Raw genomic sequence first — 27437 nt, forward strand, 5'->3', positions numbered from 1 at the left:
GAGAAATCTTACTGCTCATTCAGTAGCAGAATGAAAAAATGAGGATGTTACCATTATAAATCCATTCTGCTCAGGGTTGGAGCAGAAATTTAGAAAAATCAGATTACATCCTCTATCCAAAGTTCCCTGGAAGCTTCTCATCACTTCCAACAAGTAAAAGTTTTCTTCTTTCTTGCCCTGTCTGTGCTTCCTGAACCTGTTTTCAGAAGTTCTCCTGTCCTAGACAGGCTTCCCTACTGACACCTGCTGAACCAGAGAAGCACAGCATGTGGTCTCTTCATTACTAAAATCAGCTGCACCTCATCATTCTATACTATTTTAACCAAGATATTCAATATCTTGCAAAAATCTTAGTCCAGGATTTCTATAACTCAGAAAAGATAAATGAATATTACTTCTACTCTACTATAGGCAAGATGACTTGAGTCACAATACTAATAGAACTGTGCCAGGATGAAAGAGACCTTCTCTGCCTTTTTTCATTAGCCCAATTAATATAAATAGGACAAAGCAGACCCATTCTCAGATTCAAATTTCTTCCCAGTGTCAAGAGGAGGAATGTTGCTGAGTGTCTGGTTCTCACAAAGTGGATGTGGAAGGTTGGTTTTCTGCTGTAGACTCTACCCCTCACCTTCTGGAGATAAGGTACCCCCTGGGTTTCCATCCTCCTGCCTGCAAGTGGAGGGAATGACAGCAGGTCCCCTCCATTAATTGGCTGGTGACTGAGATGTGCAGCACTCTCTGTTTTACAGTCTCATCCTCCTGGAATTGAAGGAACTGACAGCCTAGCCTGAACTGTCCACTCCTTCCAGTCAGATCCCAAGAACAAATGACCATCTTACTAACACAAAATCCCACCCCAAAAAATATTCAGACCACACATGGTGAGTGAGAACAAGGCCTTATGAGGTTATCTTCTCAGCTGGCTTGTCAAACCACAAGTACATTTTAGAAGCCTGACATTTAAAAAGCAAAAATTGAATGCATGTCTAAGTTCATCTCAAATACTTCTTTCACAGCCTGCCACACCTGTGCCTCTAAAGACAGGGATGGTCCTGCTAGTTTTCTTCCTTCTTTTTAAATTTGGTTACTCCTTCCACACACCTGCCCTCACTCAGAACTGCATCAGCCATGTTATCCATCCACTGACTCAGCCAAAAACTGAATGTATTGCATTTGGCAGGGGCACCTTTATGGTGCAGTTTGATGATACAACTCAGCAGATCTCACTGCTGGCTGTCACTGAGATGACACAATGTTCCTCCCTCCTGCCAAGTAGCTCCTGCAGCTTTCCTAACACAAGCATAATGCAGGAACCAGGGGAACAAGGGAAGGAGCACCAATAACGTCAGCACCACAATCTCATCAGTTTGTATCAGGAACAAAACTGCATCCGCAGAAAATGGCTCAGCAGTGGCTAAAGATACAGGTATCTGAAATATGAACTGCATAAGCAGTATCTGTGTTACATAAACACAAGCTCAACTCACTCCCACAACTGAAAATATTATATGTGAGCCTCTGCCTTTACAAGTCTTGCAAACAAAACCAAAGGGACTGTTGCAGTGTAAAATGCAGATGTAATATAGCTACTGCAGAGGATTACTTATCTTCAATTCTCACACAGATGTGGCTTAACATATACTCACAGATAAAAAGGAAATACTATGCTCTAACAAACCAATACAAGCCCTAAACACGGTAAAGGAACATAATTTTAAACTGTGTTGAAACATTCTTTTCTTATGTTTTCACTATGTTTCTGCTCCCATAAAGAAGCAATTAAAAACTATCCCATGCATTCATAAGCTTGAAATGCAAATCCTCATGGTCCTGTTACATTTGAGACTTGTAGTGACAGAGATTTTCTGCCAAATTTCTCTTTTCTTTGCCTGACTTAGGAAAGGAGAGCATAACTGACCCCTGGCAATTTTTATTGCAGTGAAATGGTAGTACTGTGACAGAACTTTACAAAGGTTCATATGATTAATTTATTGTTCTTGGCAGGAAAATACAACTCAGCTATGTACATATAAAAAAGGATGAGAGGCTCTGATGAAGAGAAGAAGGTTAACAGAGAAAAAAAATTTAAAATAAAAATAAATAAAAATCAGCATTGCATAACTATTTCCAAAAGTAAAGTGAGTGGCTCTCCACTGTAACAAATACCACATTGCATCTGACAGAAGGAAAACACTGTCTTCTCATAACAGGCCTCCAAATAGCACCTGAATTGCTTCATCCTCAAAAAAAATCAGTGTTTCAATACCCTAAAAACTAACCACAGAAGTTTTCCACCTGAAGAAGAACAGAACAGTATGTGAACAGAGGCCACATGCAGCCAGCACTGCCCTGGTCTCCTGCTAGCATCAACCTTCTGCTTGCACACAGAGACATAATTAAGGGCACACAATATGAAACACGATTAAACTGGGAGGGCAATCTGCTCAGCCTTATGCAAAATCAGTCAGCAGGTCCCTGGGAGCTGCTGAGATACTGCTTAACCAAGGACTCTGCACACCTCTGCCTCTGTGCAATGTTTGTATGGTGACTTTGAAAAGAACCCACTATTTAAGAAACGCAATTAAAATTTGAGACAGGTTTGGTTTTTAAGAGATTTTTCATCACAAGCAGTCAGCAGAAGAAAATATTTTCTATAGAGCTTCAAAGACAGTTTAACTGCTCCATGCCCAAAGCCTGCTAGCCATATATTTTCCTAGCCAGATGTTGCATGCTGATAAATGCATTTAAATCTATTTCTCTGTGTACACATATGTCTATCAAAAGGTGAGGGAAAAAGTTTATTTTTTAAGGCAGTTTGTCTGAAATCATTGCTCTCTGTGCAAGTAACAGAGTAACATTCTGAAACACAAAGGGGTCTTTAGCAAGTATAAATACAACTATCACTGCTAAAAACAAGAGATGACAGGAATTTGCCCACAGGTTTACTAGGTATTGTTTCAATAAGCACAAAGCGAAAAGGAGAGACAAAAATGTAAGAAACAGAAAAAGGGGAAACACCAAGAACAGAAAAAGACAATGTTCTACAGAAAAATCACCTAGAGACAGTGCCACACAGGGTGCCTTTGAGATCTGTGCAGCTGGAAAAGCCTCTGAAGTCAAACCCAAGTCTACGTCTTTTGAATTCTTCTGTATTTTGAGAAACAAGACTTCCCACCAATGTACACAAATAAAGTAAGTGATTCTATAATTTTCTTCTTGCAGTAGGAACAATGTGTTCTTACAGCACTGAAAATCCATTTACACAGGAGTCTCTGATGGACTGTAGGAAAACAGATGCTATAAACCCCAAAATTTGGCTCATTTCTTCCTCACCAAAAGAATAAGAATGCCACTGATGCTGGATCTGCCCTCTAATTAATGGTGTGAATTTTCTTCTATTGCATCAGTGTGAAACTAAAAAATACAGCACTGCTGTGGAAATAAAAAATGGCTAAAACAAGGTGAAACTTGAAGACTGCACAGCAGGAATTGAATCAGAACCTGGAAGTCTCACTGAGGGTACAGGCAGCTCCAAATTAGTGAGACAGACTAAGAGCCAAAGGACTCCATGCAGACTGAGTAACACAGCCAGAAGATTCCCTGCCCAGCCCAGCAAGCAGCAGGTGACTGCTAGATAAAAGGACAGGATGCAAAGCTGGTTGTTCTAGTAGGGGAGCTTGCAAAGCCTACTGCCAGTTTGGATTATAACCCATGAGAAAAATCTGTGGAATTACACTATCCTGAAAACATTTCTAATTGACAAAATGCATGCTTGAAACTGTAGCAAAAATACAGATAAAGGATCATTCCTAGTCATAGGTATTTTCTTGTGAGGACACTGGGAAAGCATGTTGGTTCTTCAATGGTTCTTCCCCTGTAACTACAACAGAGGGCAGGTTACCAGAGCTTGCCCATAACTTCATCTGATTTTAAAAATATCTCAGCCAACAGTGAGCCAAAAAGTCAAAATTATTAGAATTATGTGTTAGGACCTTTTTTTTTCCTTTTCAACAAATCTTAGTGGCTAGCACAAAAGACAGGAGAAACTTTGACCAGCTTGGAAGAGCTCAGGGATTCATAAAACATATCCTCAGCTATCAAGAACTTCTCTTGATGGAACCATCCTGCAGGGCTAGACTATTGCTTCAAAAGGCTAACAATTCAAATCTTAGCTGGCAGCTAACTTCTTTCAATAGATAGATGTTTTTGTTTGCAATTTACCATATGTTTCAGTAGTTCAAGAGCATGATTAAAAAGAAAGTGTTATTTTCATGCATTTTTCCAGCAGAAACCTTTCAAAGATGCCAGAGAATAATTTAAATCTCCTGTTTGGTATTCTACATTTAACTCCTCCTCATACTACTCCCTTTTGTCAAAGTGGCATATTTATAGCAAGTATTTTGCATCACAAAATAAATCCTTTCAACAAGCAATACCTATCTTCCTTTTCAAAATACATACACATAAATACAAGTATGATAACTGCAACCCTTATTATTTCAATTACTTTTCAGTACCTACTAACTAAATGCAAGTTGTTCTCTGATCTCCATGCTATTCTTCTTATTTGATTTGTTGCTCCCCAGCAAAGTTCCAGTTCAGTCAGGTAGGTGAGAACTGTCAAGTCTAAACTATTGGAAACTCAGTCCTGCACAGATTAACAGAAAGTTGATCTTTCGGTCTCACAGTTCTGCAGAGTAAGCAGAGCGAGGAATAGTTTGGTATCTTGCACATGGGTGTCCAAAACTGCTACAGCTAAAAATCCGCAGGGATTAAGAGACGTTGCTTTGTTGTGTGCATCAGCCTGCTTGGTGGAATTATGATTTTGGGAAATAAAACATGATTAATCCATTTTGTTTCTTTATTTTCCTAAAACATTAAATATTTGCTAATTGATTAAAGTTCACTGAAACAGCACCAAAGAGGGCAGTTTTTTTTTTAAAGTAGGTTTTGGAAAGTAAGCAAATGCTCTAATACTCAGCAGTGTGCCCTGGCAGCCAAGAGGGCAACCCATAGCCTTGGGTTCACCAGGCACAGCATCAGCAGCCGATCCAGAGGGGCGATTATCCCACTGCATCCAGCCTTGGTGCTGCCTCACCTCGAGTCCCGTGAGCAGTTCTGGGCCCCACAGTTTAGGAAGAATGTGAAGGTCCTTCATGCATCCAGAGGAAGGCAGCAAAGCTGGTGGTGGGGCTGGAAGGAAGGACCTGTAAGGAGCCCCTCAGGGCCCTGGGCTTGTCTAGTCTGGAGAAAGGGAGGCTGAGGGGTGATTTCATGGCTCCCTAAAGTTTGCTGAGGAGAGGACGTGGAATGGGAGGTGCTGATCTCTTCTCCCTGGTATCCAGTGATGGGATGTGTAATACTTTTGTCAAGAGAGGTTCAGACTTGTCATAAGGAAGCCTTTCTTCACAGGTAGTCAAACACTGGAGCAGGCTTCCTAGCTTGCAATTGTTTAAGACACATTTAGACAATATCATTAATAAAAAGCTTTAATTAACATCTGGTGAGCCCTGATGTAGTCAAGCAGTTGGATTAGATGATCTCTGTAGGTTGCTTCCAACTGAAATATTCTATTCTACTCTAAATTCTGCAAAAAAAAAAAAAAGTTTAAAAACAAAAAGTCCCCCTAACAAGAGATTCACGCACATTTCCGATTATGTAACCTGTTTACCACCTGAACTTTTAAGATGAAAACACAGAATTGATTTTTTTGTGATGAGGTGAGTCAGCAGAACACAGAAAGTGTTTGAACTAGTTCTCTGTATTTATCAGTCACATTGTTTTGTCACAATGAATAAAGCATTCCCAGCTGTATTTTCTGTATTTATTGCAAATGAGATATAAAAGAAAATTTTCAGCACCAAAAAAAAGTAGGTCATGTTTCTTCCTTCTCATTAAATTTAAGCAGCAAAACCCGGTGGCACAGGAATATTTATCTACCAGAATGGATAAAAACACCTAGCAGTGTGTCACCAGGAGATGTAACAAGCAATTAGCCTTGTTTCATCTGGGTGGAGTCTTAGTTCTGTCAGCTCAAGATACAAGCTCTTCTGGCCGTCTCCTGCCCTAACCACGAGCTGAACCCTTTAGATTTTCTCACTCAGGGCCCCTAGCCCAACACCCAGGTACACCCAACTGAGCTCCAGCTACTTCTGAAACCAGAGCCAGTGGATGCAGAATGTGATCCATAAGATGCCAGGTGCAGCAGTCTCCTGAGAGCAAGGCACAGGGTTTAAGGCACAGCAAGGCACGCTTGAGGACTGCAGTACTGTCTAGCCCAGCAGTGGCACGCTGGGTTTAATCCAGAATCCTGTTCCTACATAAACACAGGGTCACAGCCGTATTGTTCTCATACAGGTACTAATCCTCCTCCATCAATCTGGGGAAATGATAAGTGCACTTGACCACTTGGAAAAAACATCTAGCCTTTCCTTGAGGATTATGCTGGCATTTATTTGTTCTCTCCCCTTAAAGGAGCAGAGACACTATGATTTCAACACGCTCCCAAGAATTTCAAACATAAGTTTGTAAAATAACGTTGTCAATGCTTCTGCTATTTTCCCCTGACAGTTACTATCCACACAGCACAGATGTGTCATTCTGCCAGCTACAGATACACACACCCCTGACAATGCACTTTAAAAAACCAGCAGCAACAGCAGTGCAAGCCATCCAGATTTAGTTGTGCTACGTTTTTGCAGATATTTACAGGTGTTCTCAGCACTATATGAAGCGGCAACAGAAGAATGCATTGTGGCTTGAGACAAATGTCATATTTCAGATAAAACTGGACTGTATTACTGCAACATTTTCTCATGTTTTTGTAAGGCTAGGAGGAGGGATTTTTCTAAACCAGAGCTGACTGCCACTGCTATTATTCAGATCAGTAACAGAATTATCTTTGACTCAACTGAGCAGAACAAGGTTTCTAACCTTATTAATAAATGTCAACATTATTCCTCTTTCAACAAATGCAACTATTATCTGTGTTGCTTGTGCGGTTTCATAGCTCTGTATCTGTAAATTCTCTTTTTTTTCATACTCCTGCAGACCCATTTCTTAGTGACAAGGTGCATCCCCAAACACAGCAGCCATCTGATTATTATCCCATAAACTGCAGACACATCTCCTGTATGGTCAAGAGGAGCCACCTCCACATAGCCAAAGGTATTGCTGAACACCACACTGCATAAACCCACTGACTTCCAGGCTTCCCTGGGGCCTGATGCTGGGAACCTTTATTAGAAAACAGACCTTGCTGCAGGCAAGCCAGTTAGACTGAGCAGGAAGGGACTGCTTGCACATCAGGGCCATCATAGCAGCTGTCTTCTTTGATCAAAGACTAATTTTGTATCTCTTTTCTAACTAATTTTAGCTTCCTAGCTGGTTCCTACTAAAGAATGTGATGGTATCTACACCCTTCAAATGCCACTCCTGTCTCTGTTTCTACATACACCTATCAGATCACTCAATTAAAGATGTTTCAGAAAGACTATCTGACCTTAGGAGATGCAGATCCAGATCAAAGGTTTAAAGCATACTTGAATTGCATTTCTTTAGATTGGACAGGGATGATAATTTCACTAACCCTGCAGCAATTTAATGACAGTTTTCAGTTGCTGATGATCTGTTGTTCATCAGATCAAAGGAAGCTTCCTTTCAAATGAAGGCACACAAAAACTCACTTGATTTTCTCTGAAAAACACAGATTAAGAAACCAGTCTTTAATTGATTTGTAATGTTACTACTAAATTGTTCCAAATAATCACTCAAACGTTTTAATAGCACTGGTAATACCCAATATGATTCTCCGCAGCATATGGAAATGCCAGGAAACAAAACAAACTTGTGAAAGTTTTAATAGAATTTCCACTGTTAAATTCTGATGAATTTTTTTCTGAGTCACTTTCTCTTGCTTCAAGTGGGACTTATCCAGTGAATTCAGAGAACCTGTGCCACATAGACTGGTGAAAAGAATCACAACAGGCCATTATCTCCCAACATGTGAAGCTAAACAATATTCTGCCCTTTTGTAACAGCATAAAAATCCAAAAGCCAATGGGAAAACATGTTAGCATGTGTGAATGGAACATACCAAATCATGTTTTGATTTGCATTTCATATGAAGTTCAGGTTCATGGTTTCAGGCCTCTTCTCACAAACAAAAGCTCTGAGGGTAACCCTGCTGGCAGAGTTTGCAACAGAACAATCCCATGAAATGGGACATTCAGAAAGCCAGAAACTGTGGCTGTTCTGGGCTTTGCCAGAAGCAGAAGTTTGCCATAAGCTATCATTGCCCCTGTGACAGGGGCACAACTAGGCATGGCCTGGTGCTGCAGATGCTGGGCTCCATGGGCCAATGTATCACTCGGCCACCTCAGCACCCAGGAAGGCAAATGCTCACAGCTGTGATGGATGAGGCCAGAACACAGCCAGCTGTTCAGCCCAAGAGCTCTGAAACAGGCAGAGAACAACTGGCCAGAACACAGCCAGCTGTTCAGCCCAAGAGCTCTGAAACAGGCAGAGAACAACTGGCCAGAACACAGCCAGCTGTTCAGCCCAAGAGCTCTGAAACAGGCAGAAGAGCAACGTTGAGGTTATCAGCACTAAGGTCTTCCGATGCCCCTGCCATCCCTGTCAGAGCAGTCAGATAAAATTCTTTGTACCACTGTTTACACCCATGTTACCTTCTTCCTAGGCAGGAAGGGAACTATTTTATTCCACTGTATGTCCTCATTAGCCAGCACCCTGCTGTGTATCTTATGTTGGTATAACTATTCTGATATTCTGGAAAAAACTCATCAGCTGAAGTAAGGTACATAAATAAAGCTCTCAAGCACAAACCAGACACATGGAATAACAGAGAATAATAGAGATAGGTGAGCAACCACCACAATTTCTGCTCTCTAGCTTACACCGAAGATAGACATCCACAGCTGCAATAAAGGAGCAGGCACTTATGACACAGCCCTGACAGATGCTGACATATCTTGAGCATCCTAAAGGCATCAGGATTTTATTCCTCTTCTGGGAATGCTAAAATCAGTGATTTATTTTTACTGAGGGATAATTATCATCAGTGATTCAAAGGTTCAAGTATGTATACATAAACATATATATCCATATCCACATATATATATATGGATATTTGTATCTCTCCATATATATGTGTACATGCAAAAGTACATATCTACCTATGCATATTCAAACAAAATACAAGTTGATACATATGCAAATGTCACTCCCAGGCATTAACTTCTGCAAGTTTATTCCTTGCAGTACAATGACAAACACCTTGTGTTTTCCCATTTTGTCTTAGTAGGAATGATGGGTATTAGCTATCCAGGGATAGAACAGAAAAACCAACAATAACAAATCCTGGAACTCTTAACTGTGAAGACAAGGTCTGTCCTACCCAAGGCAGATGGGCAGCAACAGAAGGGCATGCTGTCACTGATGATTCACTTGACTCCCTGAACAACCTGCATCTCCTAAGAACTCCTCTTCAGAAATCAGCCAGCAAGACAGTTACTCCCTTTTCTTTTACCAAATTCAATTACAGTGAAGTACAATATTAAATTTAGACTAAATAAGCCTGTTTACTGATGTAAATCAAATTGATTTTCCCTTTCTCCACTAATGAGATAAAAATAACTTGTTTTGCGTAGGTTCCTCATCACTGTAGCTCTTATGACCACAAAAGGAGGATACCCACATGCTTTAGACTCAGGCCCTTCAGAATGGTGATAAATATCCTACAGTAAAGTAGCATACCTGAGTGGAAAGACTGTCACAGCTTTGAACAGAAGAATTAAAAGATTTCACCCCAAAATACTTCACAGATGAACGTCTACAGCCCACATAAGACAAGAAAGGATATTTTGTGTCCGTGTTCTCTAGCAGTAAGACAAACTATGTTAAATGAATTGCCTATACAATATTTGTATCTCAGTCACTGCTTCTGCTAGGTCACCAACTTTTGAGTCATTCCTTGAAAGATCAGGTCATCCTTTGCTCATCTACATGAGACCCACTGAAATCTGATGTTTTCAGAAATGACAGGCAACAGTGACTTAGATCTCTGAATTGAGTCCATCTGCCCATCCAACAGGTGCCAACTAAACAACAAACCAACCCCAGGCGAGAAGATAACAGAAACAGTATCTCAGCTACTGAGGCATTCAGAAGCTCTACTGAGCTTTGGCAGCTATCTGCAGACCAGTTTCATTGATAGTCACAGGTAAGAAACACTACCACCACCACCTCTACATTTACCCTCACTTGCCAAGGAAGAAAATTTGCCAACTTAAGGGACTTGTGAAATGTTAACTATCTTCTGGAAAACTTATTAAAAATTAAGCTGTTAAAAAACACTGACATACTTGAACATGGTCATGCTTTTTTGGATACAGTAGATTTCAACTAGGAATAGAATCCATGGAGTTCTGTGTTTCTGTGTTCATTACTCTTCTTAGCAAGCTTCCACACTATAAGGAAAAGCAAAGACAGCAGCATTTCCTTTTGGACAGACTCCCCTAGGGGGCCAACACTTGAGGCTGCAGGTAAGGAAGCTGTTGTCCTTAGAGTACTTGCTAGCAAAGAGAAACACTCGGGGCTACCAGCTCAGTGACAATTCTCTATCTTCAAGTTGCACTCAGACTGATAAACATAAAAGTGATACTGATATTGAACAACGAAGAATTTCCTTAAATGCTATTTTTCCACAACTCCCAATTTCTGAACATTCCTAAGTAACTTGTACAAATAAATTGCATGCAAGTTAACTTTTACTTCAATATTCTTTTTAATTTATTATAATCCAATTCAGTTATATGCAACATCCAGCAATCACTGGCCTTATGACCAGAATTAGGCAAAAAAATTTCTAGACTTTAACAATCTGGGTGGAAGATTAAGGAGAACAGGTTACCATCAGTGAAGTATGTCCATTTGGGGACTTGTACTCTATAGAAAAACAAAGGAGAAAAGTCTTCATAACCTCAGTCAGAACAATACCTCCTTTGAAGTTTTATTACAGCTGACTGTAACCAAAGTTCAGTGAGAAACTTTCTGCACATGACACTGTATAGTCCAAAGTGTGTTCTTTAAAGTAGCATTATTTCTGACATGATCTATCTGCCAAGAAGAAGTGTAAATATTTGAAAAGCACTAGAGCATACAGGAATGATGCAACAGCTAGGTACTAAGTACCATACACAAATTTCAACTGGCATCCTTGTGACTAGGGCTCACACTCAGCTCCCTCCTGAACACATTCCTGAAGTGATCTGAACTGCTGTTCACAGGCTCACAGTTCTCTCCATCACAAGGCAGGAGAACGGAACTAGAGTTTAGACTAATTTGGAATACAGACCTGAAACCTAGATGCAAACAGTGAGTCCTTCAGGGGAAAACCAGCTAAAGCCTTCAACATATACCTCCCTGCCCCACAGAATTCACAGTCATCAGTGAGGCTCACAGGCTGTCTCTGCCACAACCCTGCAAAAAAAGACTGACAGAAGCCAGCAAAATGAATTTCAGTCACCTGACCTGATAACAAGAAACTTGAAGAAGAATGAAGTCAAGGGACTAGATCCAGAAAGTCCCCACATCTCTCCTCTGCACCTAATATAATTGCTAATGTCCAAGATGTGGATACATGATGTGTCCAGTGACTGAGCAAGGATCCAGCTTTTTTTCTTCCAGTATCACTGCTGTGGTTACAGCAGTGCTCTGTAGGTGCACAGCCAAAAGCACCACCACCTTGAACAGGTGAAGTGACACAGTATGATGTTCATGTGGGATTCATAAATCAGGCTTTGAGGATCAAATCCAACAGGTGTATCCTCAGCATGCTGACAGATGTAGACAACACTGTGATTAACTTAAAATACTGCTATTTCCCATGTAAACATTGCAGGATCACTTCCATCTGTAAAGATTATTGTCTCATTTCTGAAAAGCTAGCTTACCTCTGCTCTGATCTGATTTTACAAAATTCAAATATTAAAAAATCATTATAATATTTAAGATTTACAAAGCTTATTATTTATTAGTTGAACTCGCATAAATCACCTGCAACAAGTTGTAAATCCCTCCAAATGACCGCCATAACTAATACTGTTTTCTCAAAAGGCACTTGTATCACTCAAAAAAAAAAATCACTTTCAGTTTTGATTGTTGTGCTTTTGGGGTGAAGAGAGGCAAAGAAAAAAAAAGTTAAGATGGTGGATATTCTAGAAGTGACATATTCTAAGTTAACTTATTCCACAACTCCAACAAGAAGCACAATCTTTCTGAGAAGAGCTATGAGAAATGTTGAGTTACAATGACTTTTTACAAACAAGGGTGGAGTTGAAATTCATCATCCATCAGAAACCAACTTAGCCTTAAGAATGCTAGCACTGTATTTGTCTCCACTACATTACCCAACAACAAGTGAACCAAACAAACATGACTATAATTATTCTGACATTCCAAAGTTTTATAATGTGATTTAAAGTCATTCCAGGAAACAAAAAATCCAACTCATTTGACCTCCATAATACGCTTAATCAAAAAGAGAGCGTTAGTCTCATAAAGCCAATATTTGCTATAGAAACAATTTAACAGTAACTGCACCTATCTTATCAAGCTTCCTAGTAAAAAATCCATAATCCTCTTCAGTTGCAAGAGTCAAAGTCCAAGTTTTGGTCATTTAAAATAGTCTATTCTTTTCAGGCTGTTGCTGTTCCTCCCCAAACTCTCCTGTCCTCCCAAACACGTTTTCCTGAAGAATGTGGCTGAGCAGCACTTATCTTTGTGAGCTAAAAGGAATTCATTTCAGTGACCTGTTTTTCTCATCTTGTGAACATACAAAAATGTCAATGGAAAACTTCACATATTTCACTAGTCAAAGTAGATTGTACCTGTTGTGCCATTATTTCACTGATTTCCCTATATTATCTGTTCAGCTCAACAGATGAAACTTCAATAAATTGATACCACAAAGGAGAAGGTACAAGTGAGGCCGCTGTTTCAAGGTTCTCTATTATTTAACAGCTCTTCAGTGATATTCCTCTTACCTGATCTTCAGCCCTCTAACTGCAAGACTGAAGTCTTCTCTGGTTTGGCATTTCTAAATAACTGCAGGAATTACAAACTTAAAGTTACTTAGCTCATACTACGAGCTTCCTGACAAAGGTAAAGCTACTTTAAAACACTGAAAACCATTTAACTATGAGTCTGCACGTAGTACAGTAGTACAAGGGTAAATTCTTATTGACAGACTGGAGAAAGTGAAACAGATAAAATGACAGTCATCTGGGAATGATCTGGTGAAAAACATGGCCATCAACCATTTCCTGAAAACAGCAGAACTGCTGAGGGAGAAAAGCAAAGGCTACTTTTAAAGTAACCTTTCTCTTGGGCACAAAAGAACATTGATTGTCCTTATCAGGGAGGAGCAGCAAAGCCTGCCTCCCCAGCCCTACAAAGAAGCGCTTGGAATTTGAGACACAGCTTACTAACACAAGTAGAAATTCAGGTCAGAAAGAGCAGGAGACAGTAAGGCTTGTAGAAGCATGCCTGTGTGTCTATTCAGAGGCTTAACATTGCGATTCGACTGAATCTGTCTAATGCATGCTTAGAACAACAGGAGGTGATTTAGAAATGCACCCGCACGCACAATGCCTTCCCGCGCCCTTCCCACATGAAGGTCTCAGAAACTTCTCTGCAGCATCCCTACACGCTAAACCTGCTGTCCAGCTTCCCTAAACACTGAAGATCAATGTTTCCACTCCAGCAACAACTACCTTTTGGGATCTCTGAGTTATTTTAAGCTCGTGAAGCATTTATAGTCACAAGTTTTATTAAACAAACAAAAAGCAGTTACAATTAACCTATTGGGGGTCTAAGAACTTTCAGGTGTTTGGAAGATGCTGCAGGGAGAACTCCAAAACCAAATGAAGGGAAAATTCACATTTTTCTTGGCTCCTTCTCATTCACTTCACTGACTTCCTTTTCTCACTCTTTGGAATGACCCTCAAAATACTTCATGCACTAGACTCTTAGAATTATGTGTGACAGTTATATATTTTTATATAGCTTCTTGAGCCCAAAACAAATTACACTAAATATCAAGATCAAAAAATACTTTAGTAGTTTCTAGATAAAGTTATATTTATGCAAACTAAAGCCTCTTCTGAGTATACAGTCAGTGTATTTCTCAGGAATGTTTCATCCAAATGCCTATCATTTGACCTGGGTATTCTGAAGATTTCGAAAGGCGTCATACACAAAGTGTTTAGCTCCTTATATTTGCCAAAACAAAAGCTTACTCTAGAGACTACATGGATTTTCCATTTTAAGATAAAGATTAATTTCACAAAGTATCTCTAGAGAGATTGGAAAAATAATTACGTCACAATGACACTGCTTTTTTTTGTCAGTCAGTATTACATATAGAAGTTTCTGGTCAATTGCAGCAGGTCAGATACTAATCTGAGAAACACCCACTCTTATAAGCAGTTAGCCTACAATTTGACTCAAGTTAGAGGTAAAAATTAAACCATGGATTATGACACCATTTTTAGTAGGATACAGAGTAGGATCTATATGGGGTACTCATTTTTTCTCAATGGGGAAGTAATTCTGTCTCATGAATTGCACAGGATCCCAAAAAATAGCTGATATAGTGCTGAAGGCTGGAGGAGATGACAATTGTATGACTCAAACACTTTTTCTTTCCTTTCACAAATGTTTAGTTCTAGAAGGATGCTAATAAGTTTAAAACTTCCCTTAAAACTGTTAAAGACATGAACTACAGTAACCACCTTCTTCTCCAGATGCAGATTCCCACATAACTAGCTAATAATAGTGTTTTCTTTGTCATTTTCCTCCATCCTTTGCCTGAATCTAAGGACACCCCCTGCAAAGCCTACAGAAAAAAAGGAAAGCCTCTGTGATGCGACACTGAGAACAGCAGGAACCTAGCCCATAATTAAGGTTCTTAAATGCTGTGATAACACAGATGAAAAAAAACTGAGAGAAAAGAGATGTCAGAGCTCTGGCCCTTTATAACAGTACCTTCAATCACTGAATCACCTGTTCTACTCTGGCTAAGCTGCACTCAGATGTTCTACTGACTAGATGAAGAAAGTTGACTATCACAAGCATGGACTGCTACCCATATTCTGTCATCTTCTTGTTGTCCAACCCAGAAAAAAAGTCAGCAAGAGAACTGATGTGCAATTTAAATTGTTTGTTAAACTCAGATTTGGTTTGCTGGGTTAATAGATAGTTATAAGGATTATATTGCACTGCTAACTGCATATGTACCTTGCAAGCAGACAGGGTAAGGAGACACTAGAATCAAAAACTCCTATCAGTAACCTCCTGGCAAACTGGAGATGGGGGTGAGTGACCTATGTGGCCTTTTTCTACCCCTCCAATAAAAACAAAATACTAAAACTAAAAAACAAAAACTATGTATACTGTTCAGCCCATGGGGCATGAAACAGAAACTAAAACCAGCAATGGCGCACTACCACAGCATGTACCAACTGCCCATGCAGGGAAGATGATGTTTCTCTTATGGATGCTTGATGGACATGGATTACAGAGTTCTGAAGATGCTGTGTTTACTCAGCTGGCTACTGAAACGGATAATTAGTTTTTATTAGCTGTAATGCAGCCACTAAGAATTTTGAACACTTCATGCTAAATCATATCAGAACACATACCTGTCATCATATTACTCAACTGAAAACTAGATCCACATAGTAAAAGGCTGAAGGAACTGAATACACAATAAACCTTCAGACAGGAATGTGCTACATCCTTCTGCAACACAGAAAGTGCTGCTGCCTCACTGCTGAAGCATAAAGAATATCAATTATATCTAAATCCTTTCAATGTTTCTTATTAAAGAACAAATTCAGCAGCATATTTATGCCCAGATTTCCTTAACAGAAAGCTGCCACTTTATATGAAAATATGGAAATTCATAGGTCACACGCACAATTAATTAAACAAGAGAATCATGTATAAGCTTCAATTAAACAGAGCAGGGCAGTGATGCCCTTCAAAAGCAAGTCTGAGAAGAGCTGTACCTATTCTAGAGTATTTCTTAACGCAGAGAGGTGCTGGTGGCCTGCAGCCTATCCCTCGGCTCTCTTTGTATTTATTTATCTGTCCACCCTGCCGTGGGCGGCAGGCACTGAGGCACCGCACCTGCCCGGGCTCGGCTCCCCTCGGGATGTTCTCCCCTGCACCGCGGCGCTGGCCGCCTCCCAAAAGGGAAAGTTTAGCCGCACTTAACGACCTCTAAGACCCGTTAAACACACCCAAGGTTTGTCTCCTACAAAGGTTTCGGGGTGCTTGGTTTGCCAAAGGCAATTTACGAGCTAGTTAAGCTTCGGCAGCCTGGCGGAGGAGAGTTGTCTTTTCCGCCCCCATCGCACACGCAACCGCAGCAAATTCAGCCCCGCGTCCCAGGGCAGCCCACGGACGGACTCGGCTCCGTGCCGGCGTGCGGGGACAGGCTCGGAGCCGAGGGCGGGCTGGGCAGCGCGGGGAGGACGAGCCGCCAGCCCCGCGCAGTCCCCGGCCCCGCAGGCTGAGCCCTGCCCGCGGCGGCCGCGCTCCTTTCCCTGCTCCCACCGCTCGCCCCCACTCACCGCCACCGAGCCCGAGGAGGAGGCGACGAAGACGCGGATCACCATCTTCACCTCATGAGCCGCGGCCACAGCAACGGTCGGGACGGGGCAGCGAGAATGCGATGAGCCGCTCCCCCGCACGGGACGGGGACGGGGCCGCCCAGCTCCACCTCACCGCCGCCCCCGAGCGTGGCCACCGCCCGCAGCGCCCGCAGCGCCCCCTGCTCTGCCCTGCCCTGCCCTGCCCGCGCAGCCCCGCTCTCTCAGGCGAGCCGGCTCCGGCTCTCGGCTGGCAGGAGGCAGCGATAGCGGCGAGAGGCGGGGGTGTGTGAGCGGCGCGCAGGGACCGACGGGCGCTGTAGTCCTCCCCCGGCGGGGACAGCTGTAGCACGGAGCCAGGAGGGAGCCGGGAAGGAGCCTGCCCGCCCCCAGCTGCCGGGGAAACGGAGGCATGCGGCAGCCTGCCCGGCCCAGCTGCCGTGCCCCAGCGCCCGGGGCTGCTCGCTGCAGCCTGGGAGAGGCTGAGAGGGGCTTGTGCCGCCCTCCAGGTGCGCTGCCCGCAGGTCGAGGTGAACAACGCCTGAAACTGCTCCCCCCGCCAGTAGGCTGCTCCTCGCTCCAGCTCAGGCTGCTCCTGCTCCTCCTACCCCATGCGGAGCCGCCAGATCTGATCCGCTGGGTTCGGGTCTGGCCCCTTGGTCCCCGCTTACTGCGGCAAAAGGGTGGAAAATGAGCCGTTCTGGATGGGCAATCCTGTCAAGGCAAGCAACAGGGACAACGCAGGAGAGGCAGGACACTGGGTGAGAGGGCTGTCCTATGCCATATATTCCAAAGGAGCTGCCCATTTTCACTCCCTGGTATGGATGTACAATTCCCAATATTGTCAGCTGTGGAACAGATGTTATTAATCATCAGGATAAGCAGATGACCCCAAATAACCCTTCATCAGTCGGCTCATCTGCAAGTGACCAAGGGCAACTCGGTCTTCATCTGAGGATGCAGATTGCCTTTAAATAAAGTCAAGAACCACGCAGTTCACAACCTTATACATGTTACTACAGTTGTAACCCCCAGTCTCTTGCTTCTCTGCAGCCAGATGGTTGTTCATTCCCTCTGACTAAATTTCCCCTTCATACAGTTTCACCCCAATGATGAAGTATGCTGTGTCATCCTCCTTCACACCTTTGCATTGCCACTGCCCTCAGTGAATTTCCACTGTTCAGACAAAGCACAGACCTTGACTTGCTGCTAAATATATCCTTAAAGCTTGTTGAACATTTTAATATTGATTATTTATTTTAAAATCCTGAATTTCTTGAGGAAGGAAGAGCAAGAGCCATAAAGCTCTCAGTGCTCTCTTACAGCTTGATTTATCTTGTGGGATTCATTGGAAAGCTTTGTACTGATTTCACTGTCCTCTGGACTGGAGCTTAATATCAGGAATATAAAGTCCTAAAATGGGAATTCAAGTACCAGTCTTGCAGAGATGTATGCATTACTTTGCTTTCATGAGAGTGCTTTTTGAAAAAAAAAAAATAAAGAGTAAACTTCATTAGAGTGCACTTAGGTTCAAAGTTCAAGACTTTCTGGCTTCAGTGCTCCTGTCTTCACTTGAGCATAACTTTTACTATGGGAACCACAAACTGGTGAATGACAAGTGTTTATTGTTTAATTGCTGCTGAATGACCAGGGAAAGCAGCAAAGGAGACAAACTTGTTTTTATGTTGGTTTGTAAGGCAACACCAAGCAACTTGTTAAAATTCTGTGATAGGTGAGTAATTATAGGAATTTGCTGGAAAATTCCCATTACCTTAGTGAATTTCCTTCACACTGCAGGATTGTTTCTGACAACAAATTTTCCTGTATTTCTCAAAGTTTTACTTTAAAAGATGGAGGCACTTACTTCCTACTTATTTCTCTATTTACTCACTACTAGAAAATATTGGGTTTAATATTCTGTTTTGGCCATGCTCTCATTTTATGAAACAAAATCAGGGCAACTCACTGCAGTTGGTTGTACATGATTCACTCACAGCACTAATACATAGCTTTAAACTATAATATTAATAAGTTCTGCTCACTAATATATTTCATAAATTCTGCAAAGCAGAAAAAAAAGATACACAGATTCAAAGGGTGCTGGACATAGAAGAGAATGCTCCTACATCTCAGAGACAGCCTTGACACATGACCAATAACCCAGAGAAAGCATGTGGCAATGACATTATATGGAAAAAGCATGAGCTGTAAATAAGAAAATTAAGAATTCTAAAGGGACTGTAAAAACTGTAACTAAGGTATTTTTTGAGATTGTTTCCTCTTCATATAAGAATCTTCTGTTTTGTTAGCTCCAAAAGCCACAGATACAGTCTCCCATGTGGAAAACAGACAACTTTCATTTCAGTTCATTTGAAGCTGCTTATAAGCTGCATAAATCCTCAAAAGCTATCGGGAAAGAATGACAGACAAGACACTGCACATATTTCTTTTTAATTGTTTTTAGAGTGTCTCTTTTGTCCCTGCAGCCCTTGGGTTGGTAGGTTCCTACAGTTTGGACTTCAAAACAGAGTCTGAGCAGCTAAACTCATAGCCAGACTTGATAAACTCAAATGGAGCTAAAGTACCAGAGCTCATGAAGATCTTCCCTCTATCACACTTGGCACAGCTTCAGCCAAAGCTTCAGCATCTTTATTCCACACATATTTAGAGAAACCATCAAAGAGTAGGGGGCTCCCTGCCCACATTCAGCTTGATAACTAATGCAACAACTTAATTAAAGGATCCTTTCAAACACTCTTTGGAACTGATTTTGAAAAATCTCAGCCTGTATTTCAATGAATTTTCTTGTATTTCTCAATTTTTAAGTATATTTATAATATTTTGGCCTAAAAACTTTGCACCTAGGACTTTTCAGTAACAACTTTGATGAAACATGGGAATTGAAAATCCAGACGCTTTCTCATGTCTCTCTTTTGCCAGTCTTTCCATACACATAATGAAGCTAGTTCATTGTGAAAGTAATCCCGAAAGTTAGGAAAAATAAATATGACACTGAGAAGCTGAAGATTTTAAAGCTTGTAGAGCAGCATCTTACTTTATATGGCTCCTAAGCAGAGAATTGTTCCTCTGTGGTGTGTAAAATCTATTGGATATCACCCTGTGATGTTTTGCATTTTCAAGTGTTGTACAGGGTAAGACTGGACATCACCCTTTGTCCTGCAGCTGCTGCTGGTAAATGTCCTGAGGCCACGCCCGTAACTCCATTTCTACTGTACAGTTCTGGACACTTGAAGACAAAGTGGTACAAACTTTGAGTTAAGTAGAAGAAATGTAATAAATTAAAAACATTGCTAAAATGATTTATGAGCAGTTTCCTATGTTTACAGGAGGTACAGAAAGACTGAAGTAGACAATGAGAATTTATAGGCGCAGGGGTAGTTTCTAAAGATTTCGTGGTAAGAATGATTCATTGTTATGCCAGACCTTCATGGAAGATTAAACAGAACTTTACTGCTGCTAAGGTAACGAAGTACACACAAACCCAAAGCTCATGAGTATGTGAAAACAGAAGTATAAAAGTACAACTTTGAACAAAGAACATTCTAGTTATGATAAAAGGTGATTGTATAGTAAGATGCAACAGGCATAGAATAAAAATACGGGAGAAACAAAATATTATGTTTGGGACTGAAAAAATTATTAAGGTGGCTTTATTTCCACCTGAAAGAAGCAGTCTGTCCAAGGCATTTTAGAAGTTTTCTGGTCTGTGAGTTGTTGGTACCAATCAATTATTTCTCTGGGCTCTGTGAAATATTGCTAAGAAACAGTGAAGTCTCATAGATTCTGCAACAGTCCGCATACTTTACATTTCTAAAGAGGTCTTTATCACTTTTTAAAAGTTCCAAGTATCAAAACGTATTGAAAATTACAGATTTAGGATGCCATTAAAAGCTCTGACTGTTCAGATCAATCTTTTTTGGTAGAAAATGAAGTTAAAGGGTAGAGAAGACACAGTGCTCCAGCTTCAACAGAGTATCATCAGCTGCTCTTGCACTGCAGAACACCAGGTAAATGAAAGGCTCTAAACCATATAAAATGGCCAAGATAATGTAATGTTAAGTACAGGACTGTTTCATTTGTGAGTAATGGCACTCAGTGTGGTGGCTGATAGCTGTCTTGGCCAGACACAGCTTGAAAGCACATGAGATAATGCTGCTTGGAGCCTAACTCTCTGCACACATCCTAGAAGCCACTGTATTTTTAAGGTATCATTTTGTTCACAGAAGTAACCTCCAGGGCACATTTTCTCCATTGTGCTTAAATGCCTGCAGCTGTGGGCTGTGCATACTCTTATGAATCCTCCTCTACACACACAACAGGTCAAGCAGCTCCTAGTCAAGATCATTCTATTCTTTGCAAAATTTTTTTGATGTTTTATTAATCATTGATGTTTCTCAATCACAAACTCAGTTTCATCCAAGACTGTTCTTTCCAGAACCTTCACTGTGGCCAGAAGTTTACATTCAGAGCATTTCTCAGTTTTTCCCACAGTCAGATTTGAGAGATAACATCCAAAGATGGAGCTCTTTCTCTTTTGACCTGAATTACTCTGAAGCTACGATGAAGCCCATGTGTTAAAGTAGGCTCTTGGGAAGACACAGAGCTGGAACAATTTTGAGAAAGCTATTGACTCTTGCATATACAAATTTGAGGCATGTTGAGGAGAGCAGAGAAGTACATCTGTTCTTCATTTCAGAATTATTTCTGTACCATCTCTTTATAACTGACAGAAGAAAATAAACCCAAACAAACAAAAAAAATTTTAAAAAAATCCAGACATCTTAAGTCAACCTTCCTTCATGCCATTAAATCTAAATGTACTTAGATACTTAAAAACCTATATGAGTCTATTCTTTTCAGTGGCTGCTTTTTAGGTGAAGTCACAATCTGCTGCTCTTTAGTTAAAACATTACTAGTTTTAGTATCTGTGGCTGCTTTGATTCTCTCCATGAATTCATAATATCAAGGACCTTTGAAAAGAAAAACATTTTCCTGTGAAATTCCATATCTAATATAAGTCAGTCATCTGACTTGCTCAGTCAGCTGGATCTGGAGGTTAAAACATCTTTCATGTTCTCTATAAATCAGTCATCATTCCTTAAGCTTCCAGCTACATTGTGTAAGAAGTTCTAGAGTTCATTTTCTACTTGTGTCTAACAATCCACTGCTACTGAAGGTGATGGCTCTGACTGAGAAACAGGAATTCAGGCAGGTTTTAGTCAGTGTCAAGCCTTCTACCTTGTCTACATTTTCAGCACAAGATACTGCAAGCAAATCAGGCCCAACAATGTCAAGTCCAGTAGGTTTGCATTTGTATTTCTGCTGATTTGAACAACATTTAGTAATCTACATTACTGCAGAGGGATGAGGGATGAAAGCCCCCACAAATCTCATTTCCCCATCTGCCATTCCAATGAAACCTAAATTAGCAAGCGCTCAAGATGTGAAGTGCACTCAAAGAGCAGCCATGGAGCCTTGCATTCCTGCCAGTCCTTTCCGGGAGAGATCTTCTGCCAAGCCCTCAGAAAAACAATCTACGACCACATCCATTTTGGCTTTTTTTCAACAGTTTTCCCATATCTGTTCAGTTCCACTCTGACAGGGCACTTTAGAAGACTAATTTCTTGCAGGATGCAGAAGTGGGTCAGCAATAATATTTACACATGCAAGGACAAAAAGAGAGTAATCTTGAAGAGAATAAGGAGCAGTTGACTACATGAATTTTGGCAACTTTCCTGAAGTGCATGCACTAAATTAAATAAGAATAGTTATTATTTTTATAGTGTTTAGGAGTTTTTTAGATGTTTCACAGAACAGAAAGATGGGAAAGCATCTCAAACATTGAAAGCTGATGTAAATTTGAGGATAAGGATTATGTGTGCTCAAGCATGGCTTCAAGCCCACAGATGGAGACCACTCTCCCACTGAAGGGACACAAAACTGTACTCAGTCACAATTTTGAGATGATCTTTAGGAACCATCAGAAAAAAATCTTTGGTCCACCTTTATTCTTCATCTCAGAGGCCAAGGATGTTCCCATGTGCAGCATGGGTGGCCGGTAGTGCTCTGCGGGCCCCTACCCTGTCTCAGGTGTAGCCCATTTCTTTGCAGAAGATGACACAGAGCTGAAGAGCCCTTCCCCGCAGACAGGAGGCACAAGCATCATGAATTTAACTCCATAGAAGCAGTGCAGACAACTGCAGACAACCTGCTGGCATTCTTCTGGCCCAGGGGAGTGATGTCCTGACATTGGGCATTGTTGTCTTCTTGGGCAGGGGCCAAGGAGAATGAGAGAGTGGAGAAATCACAGGGGTTCTGTTTCCCACACTGGAGAGGGGATGACCCAGTCTGGAGAGGGGACTAGCAAGAGGGAGCTGAAGCTGGTAGAGGGAGAAGGCAGCAAAGGAAAGAGTGGCAGCAGTAATTTGGCCTGTGCTGCAGACAGGCTGTATTGACCTACATGGGAAGTGATTGCAATGTCAGAGGCTGTTTGAACCAAGATGACCCTTTACTGCCTGGGCAGTAAAGAGATGTGGACTCAGAGTAGGAGCACACAGAATGGAAACCAGGTGTCTGGCCTGGCACCATCAGGTTAACATAGATAGAGCCTGTGCAACCAATACACTGAACAAAGGAACATGTAGGAGGCAATGTAAGCCAAACAAAAAGACAGCAAAATAAATGAGAAACCAAACAGTGTGTCAGGTGATGGGTAGAGAAATCATTCATGTCCTTCCATGCATCGCCTCACAAGTCTCAACCCAACTGTTTTGAACTAAACATGGACCCGCCTGTCAAGGTAGATGTACATTTTGTATTCTTTGGTAGGGTAACCCAAAAGAATTGCTAATATTTGTTTGTTCCTTTTAGATTTTTAGAATAATGTTGGTTACATTTTACATTTCCATGTCTTGTGTTCTGCACAGTTTTCCCTGGTCAGATCTTTGGTGCAGCTGCTACTCTGTCTCAGAGCTCCCTGAAATTTATTTTGCCTTGTTATAAAGGTACTGGGGAGGTAATGGTTGGAAAGTAGTATTTTTCATAGGGGGTTAATTAACCTACAACTGTTGTTTGGTTGTAAAATGTAAAGTGGTAAAAAAGGCTAAGTGGAATATTTATCACTTCCCAAAAGTCAGCTACAAAACTCAGTACTGTTACCCCTGGCCACATTTGATCTTACCATCTCTTCTTTGCAGAAAAAGAATGACGATCTTTGCATACATGTTTTTCCACCAGGAGAACTGCTGGTTGACACAATAAGTATGTATGACTTTTGTCAGTGAAGGCTCGGCCTAGGACAGCTTCCAGACCTGCCAGAGCTGGATGGTAAGAACAAAAAGCTAATACAGCCCCATTTGTTTGGGGTTTTTACTTAACTAGAAGAGGATGATGAAAGACACACAACTGGTCTTCATAGGAAATCTGTAAAACAAGCATGGCTTGATCAAAATGAGAAGCTAGGAGAGGCTAGCAAAATTAATCTTGCTGCAAGAAATATTTTTTCAATTCATCAGAACCTTCTCAAGATATACTTTCTGTTTCACTAAGCAACAGACATCATGCAGCCAGCAGGGTCAAGTCTGCTGCTCTGCTAATGGCATGCTAAGGGTAAGCATGTCAAAGCTGCCATTGATTTTTTTCTAAATGCAGCTAGACTGAACAAAAATTACTTTCAGAATAGCAGATGTAAAATAACTAATGAAGGTATGGCCAAGCAACTAGGCTGCTAAACCTATTTTGACAGCATACCTGTCTCAGTCATAACCTATTTTAGTCATGGTCAGCATAGGCTCATCTCAGATAAATCCTGAAAAAGAAGCTACAGTATTTTAAAAACCTTACTTGTCTAAATTTTCTTTTTTCTGTATACAGGAGGTTGTCTTTTGACCACAATTTGTCCACAAATTGACAAATATGATATAACAGCTCTATCAGACCCTAAGTGTCTACTGTGATGTCTACTTGCAACATGTAAACCCCCTCCACCCCCCAACCAGTCCTGTTTAAAACAACAGGAGATAACTTTGACTCAATACTAACTTTTTAGTGATGATAACTAAAGTTTAGGAAAGTCTGAGAAATATTGAACTCAACGCAATTGTGTCATAAGTGGATGCAGTATTTTTCAGTGGAATCTAGATAACAGGACATGCAACAGACCCATTCTCAGAGTTTTTGGACTACATAATAGGCTGCCCTGGAGGCCACTGTGAGGGGTTCCTACTCACATCATCAGCAGTTCAAACACTGGCAGGGGTTCAGCAAAGACCTCATGGGAGGCTTGACAGAAGGGAAAAATATTGTTTCATATACCCACAGAGCCAGTTCAAATCTTTTACTTCAAATGCCCACTGTATCACTAAAGTCTGCAGCTGCAGTCCTTATTCCCATTGAGCAGACCTCACTCACGCAAGCAGCATTCAGTGAAATAAATGGGACTATCTGCATGAAAGACAGATACTTCACAACATGGGTTGCAGATTCAGGCTGGGAGACAACTGTGAATCATCATTAAAGCAATAGCAGATTTCTTTTTAGAATGTGACTGGCAAGGGACTTACAAACCTTCTATTGCATGACCCAGTGGTGAGACACGGGCCTAGAGTAATTTGGCTTGGTTCTGATTTTAGCTGCCAACCGAGGTGCAGCAGGCAGAAAATCAGAGAATCATATGCATCCTGCATATCTTTTTGAAAGCAACTTCTGAGAGATAGTCTCTCTTGCAATATTTCTTTTAGGATCTTTCAATTTTGTCACTTTCTGCAATGTAGCTATTAAGCATGACAAGCAGTAATAAATGCTAAACATGGTCTTCATACAGCCAGACATCTCCATCTTACTCAGATTCAGCTTTATCTGTGGGATCTTCATGCTGTCTCCATGTTGCTGCCACTTCCAAGGGTGGGCTGCATCACCTCTTAGTCTGGAATTGCATCTGGTTCAACACAGATGATGAACCAATGAGAATGATTTTTATGGGACAAGTTATAATGAAGATCATGGCTGAAGACAGAGTTTCTCTCACAGGCTGGAATTCATGTATTAAGAATAAACCCTCTACGTATTCAGAACAAATTTCTCATGAGACTGATCAAAAACAGTGCTGTGAGCTTCCCCAGGAACTAAGGGCTATTTATATTTCTTGGTACAAGTAACACTAACAAATAAAACCAAGTAAACTGGGTTATAATATTTCTCCTATGTCTGGAACTTGCTGAATTCCAACAGAGATAGGAACCTTTGTCAGTGAAGCAAATATTTTTTTGTCTGTCACATGGCATCTCTCTTATCTACAGAATATTAGTATGGACTTACCAAATTCAAGTTACATCTGCCTAGATAATATATTTTTTGATATTTATATTCTTCAGGAGTTCAGAAGACTAAAGGAGGAAAAAACAACAACAAAAAAAAAACCCCTGCATACAGTCTTAATCTCATCTCCCAGCTCTCTGTTTCCTTCTGTGACCTTTGAGTTTTTTGCAGTATTGATTTGTGGCATTTCCTAAAATATTAGTTATTTTTTAAAGGTTTTGCTGTCCTCTGGCTATTTTTTTTAAAAGGAAAAAAAACACGTTTGTTTTAGTAATAATGAATGATTCATTGCCCCTACAGATCATTCAGGGACACCATTCATAGTTAATTATTAAAATGCAGTGATAAAACATGAAATGTTTGAAAGTCAACAGTGATGCCTCTGAAGACAGATCTTTGACAGAAATTGCTGACAGCATCAGAAACTCTCCCTCTATAAATATATATACACAAACATAATAATTTTGCTCTTTATTTTTTTCTCCTTTTGCCTTCTCTTCCTCGCAGGCACCTTTTGCATGTGCAGTTTCAGGTCAATATTCTAGCAAGATGGTAGTTTGTCTATAATTTAATTTAGTATTTTTCTCTCTTCATTTAAATTTTTACTCATTTTTAGCCAGCAGTGATTATTTGAATGGAAAGAAATTGTCTTCAAAGTCTATATTTAGCCTGATATATCGGATTAGAAATGTAAGCCAATCATCCAATGAGGTTAATTTTAAATCCTGTGGAAATTGTACCACTCTATTCAGTTTTCTCAGCACTGGCACTCAACTTGTGTGAGGTCATATGACCTTTAACTTCAATGTCAAATGTAATTTTCCACCAAAAGGAGTACATGCAATACCCTTAAAATAGTCATTTTAGAATTCATAAGGAGAAAAAACCTGAGCAACAGCCTTTTTTTAAAGTTGATGAACTGAGGGCTGTGATTGTGTTTTAAAATACGCAAAGAATGAACAGAAATGTCAACATTAAAAAGCAGAAACTTTTTCTACCACAATTCTACTTTTCTACCACAAGCAGTATTCACCAGTTCTTAGTTCAGGGTCACCCACCAACATTGGTAGACCTGTATTTTAGCCAGTGCTGTATTTATTCTATTTAGTCAACGTGAATATCAGTTAATACTATTTTGAAGTTCTACATCTGCCTTAACTGCTGCTTTCCAGCTCAGTTTGTCCCCATTCTGCCCCTCCAAAAAAGCAAACATTTTGGATTTTTTTTTTTTTAATAATTCTGTGGTTTTCTTGGCAGTGACTGTCTAGGGATGACTATCACATTCATCATCTCCATCAAACCTATTTATATCTATTGGTTAAAATCCAGCTTGTGATCACTGAGCTGCAGATGGAGCTCCCTGAACAGCCAAGGAGTGCATGCATCCGTGCCAGGAACACTTGGAGCCACTGTGGAGAAAGG

General features: G+C 40.8%; 1 protein-coding gene across 1 annotated transcript in view; it reads right to left on the reverse strand.

The window, feature by feature from the left end:
* Positions 1–16870, reverse strand: part of SH3BGRL2 (SH3 domain binding glutamate rich protein like 2) — a 38207-nt gene extending 21337 nt beyond the window's left edge. Inside the window, exon 1 of the mRNA XM_059842564.1 lies at positions 16662–16870. Coding sequence (XP_059698547.1) covers positions 16662–16706 — 45 coding nt within the window. The 5' untranslated portion in view covers positions 16707–16870. The remainder of the gene's footprint in view (positions 1–16661) is intronic.
* Between the last annotated feature and the right edge of the window lie 10567 nt (positions 16871–27437).

Source organism: Haemorhous mexicanus, chromosome 3 (genome assembly GCF_027477595.1).
Source record: "Haemorhous mexicanus isolate bHaeMex1 chromosome 3, bHaeMex1.pri, whole genome shotgun sequence".
Lineage (NCBI taxonomy): Eukaryota > Metazoa > Chordata > Aves > Passeriformes > Fringillidae > Haemorhous > Haemorhous mexicanus.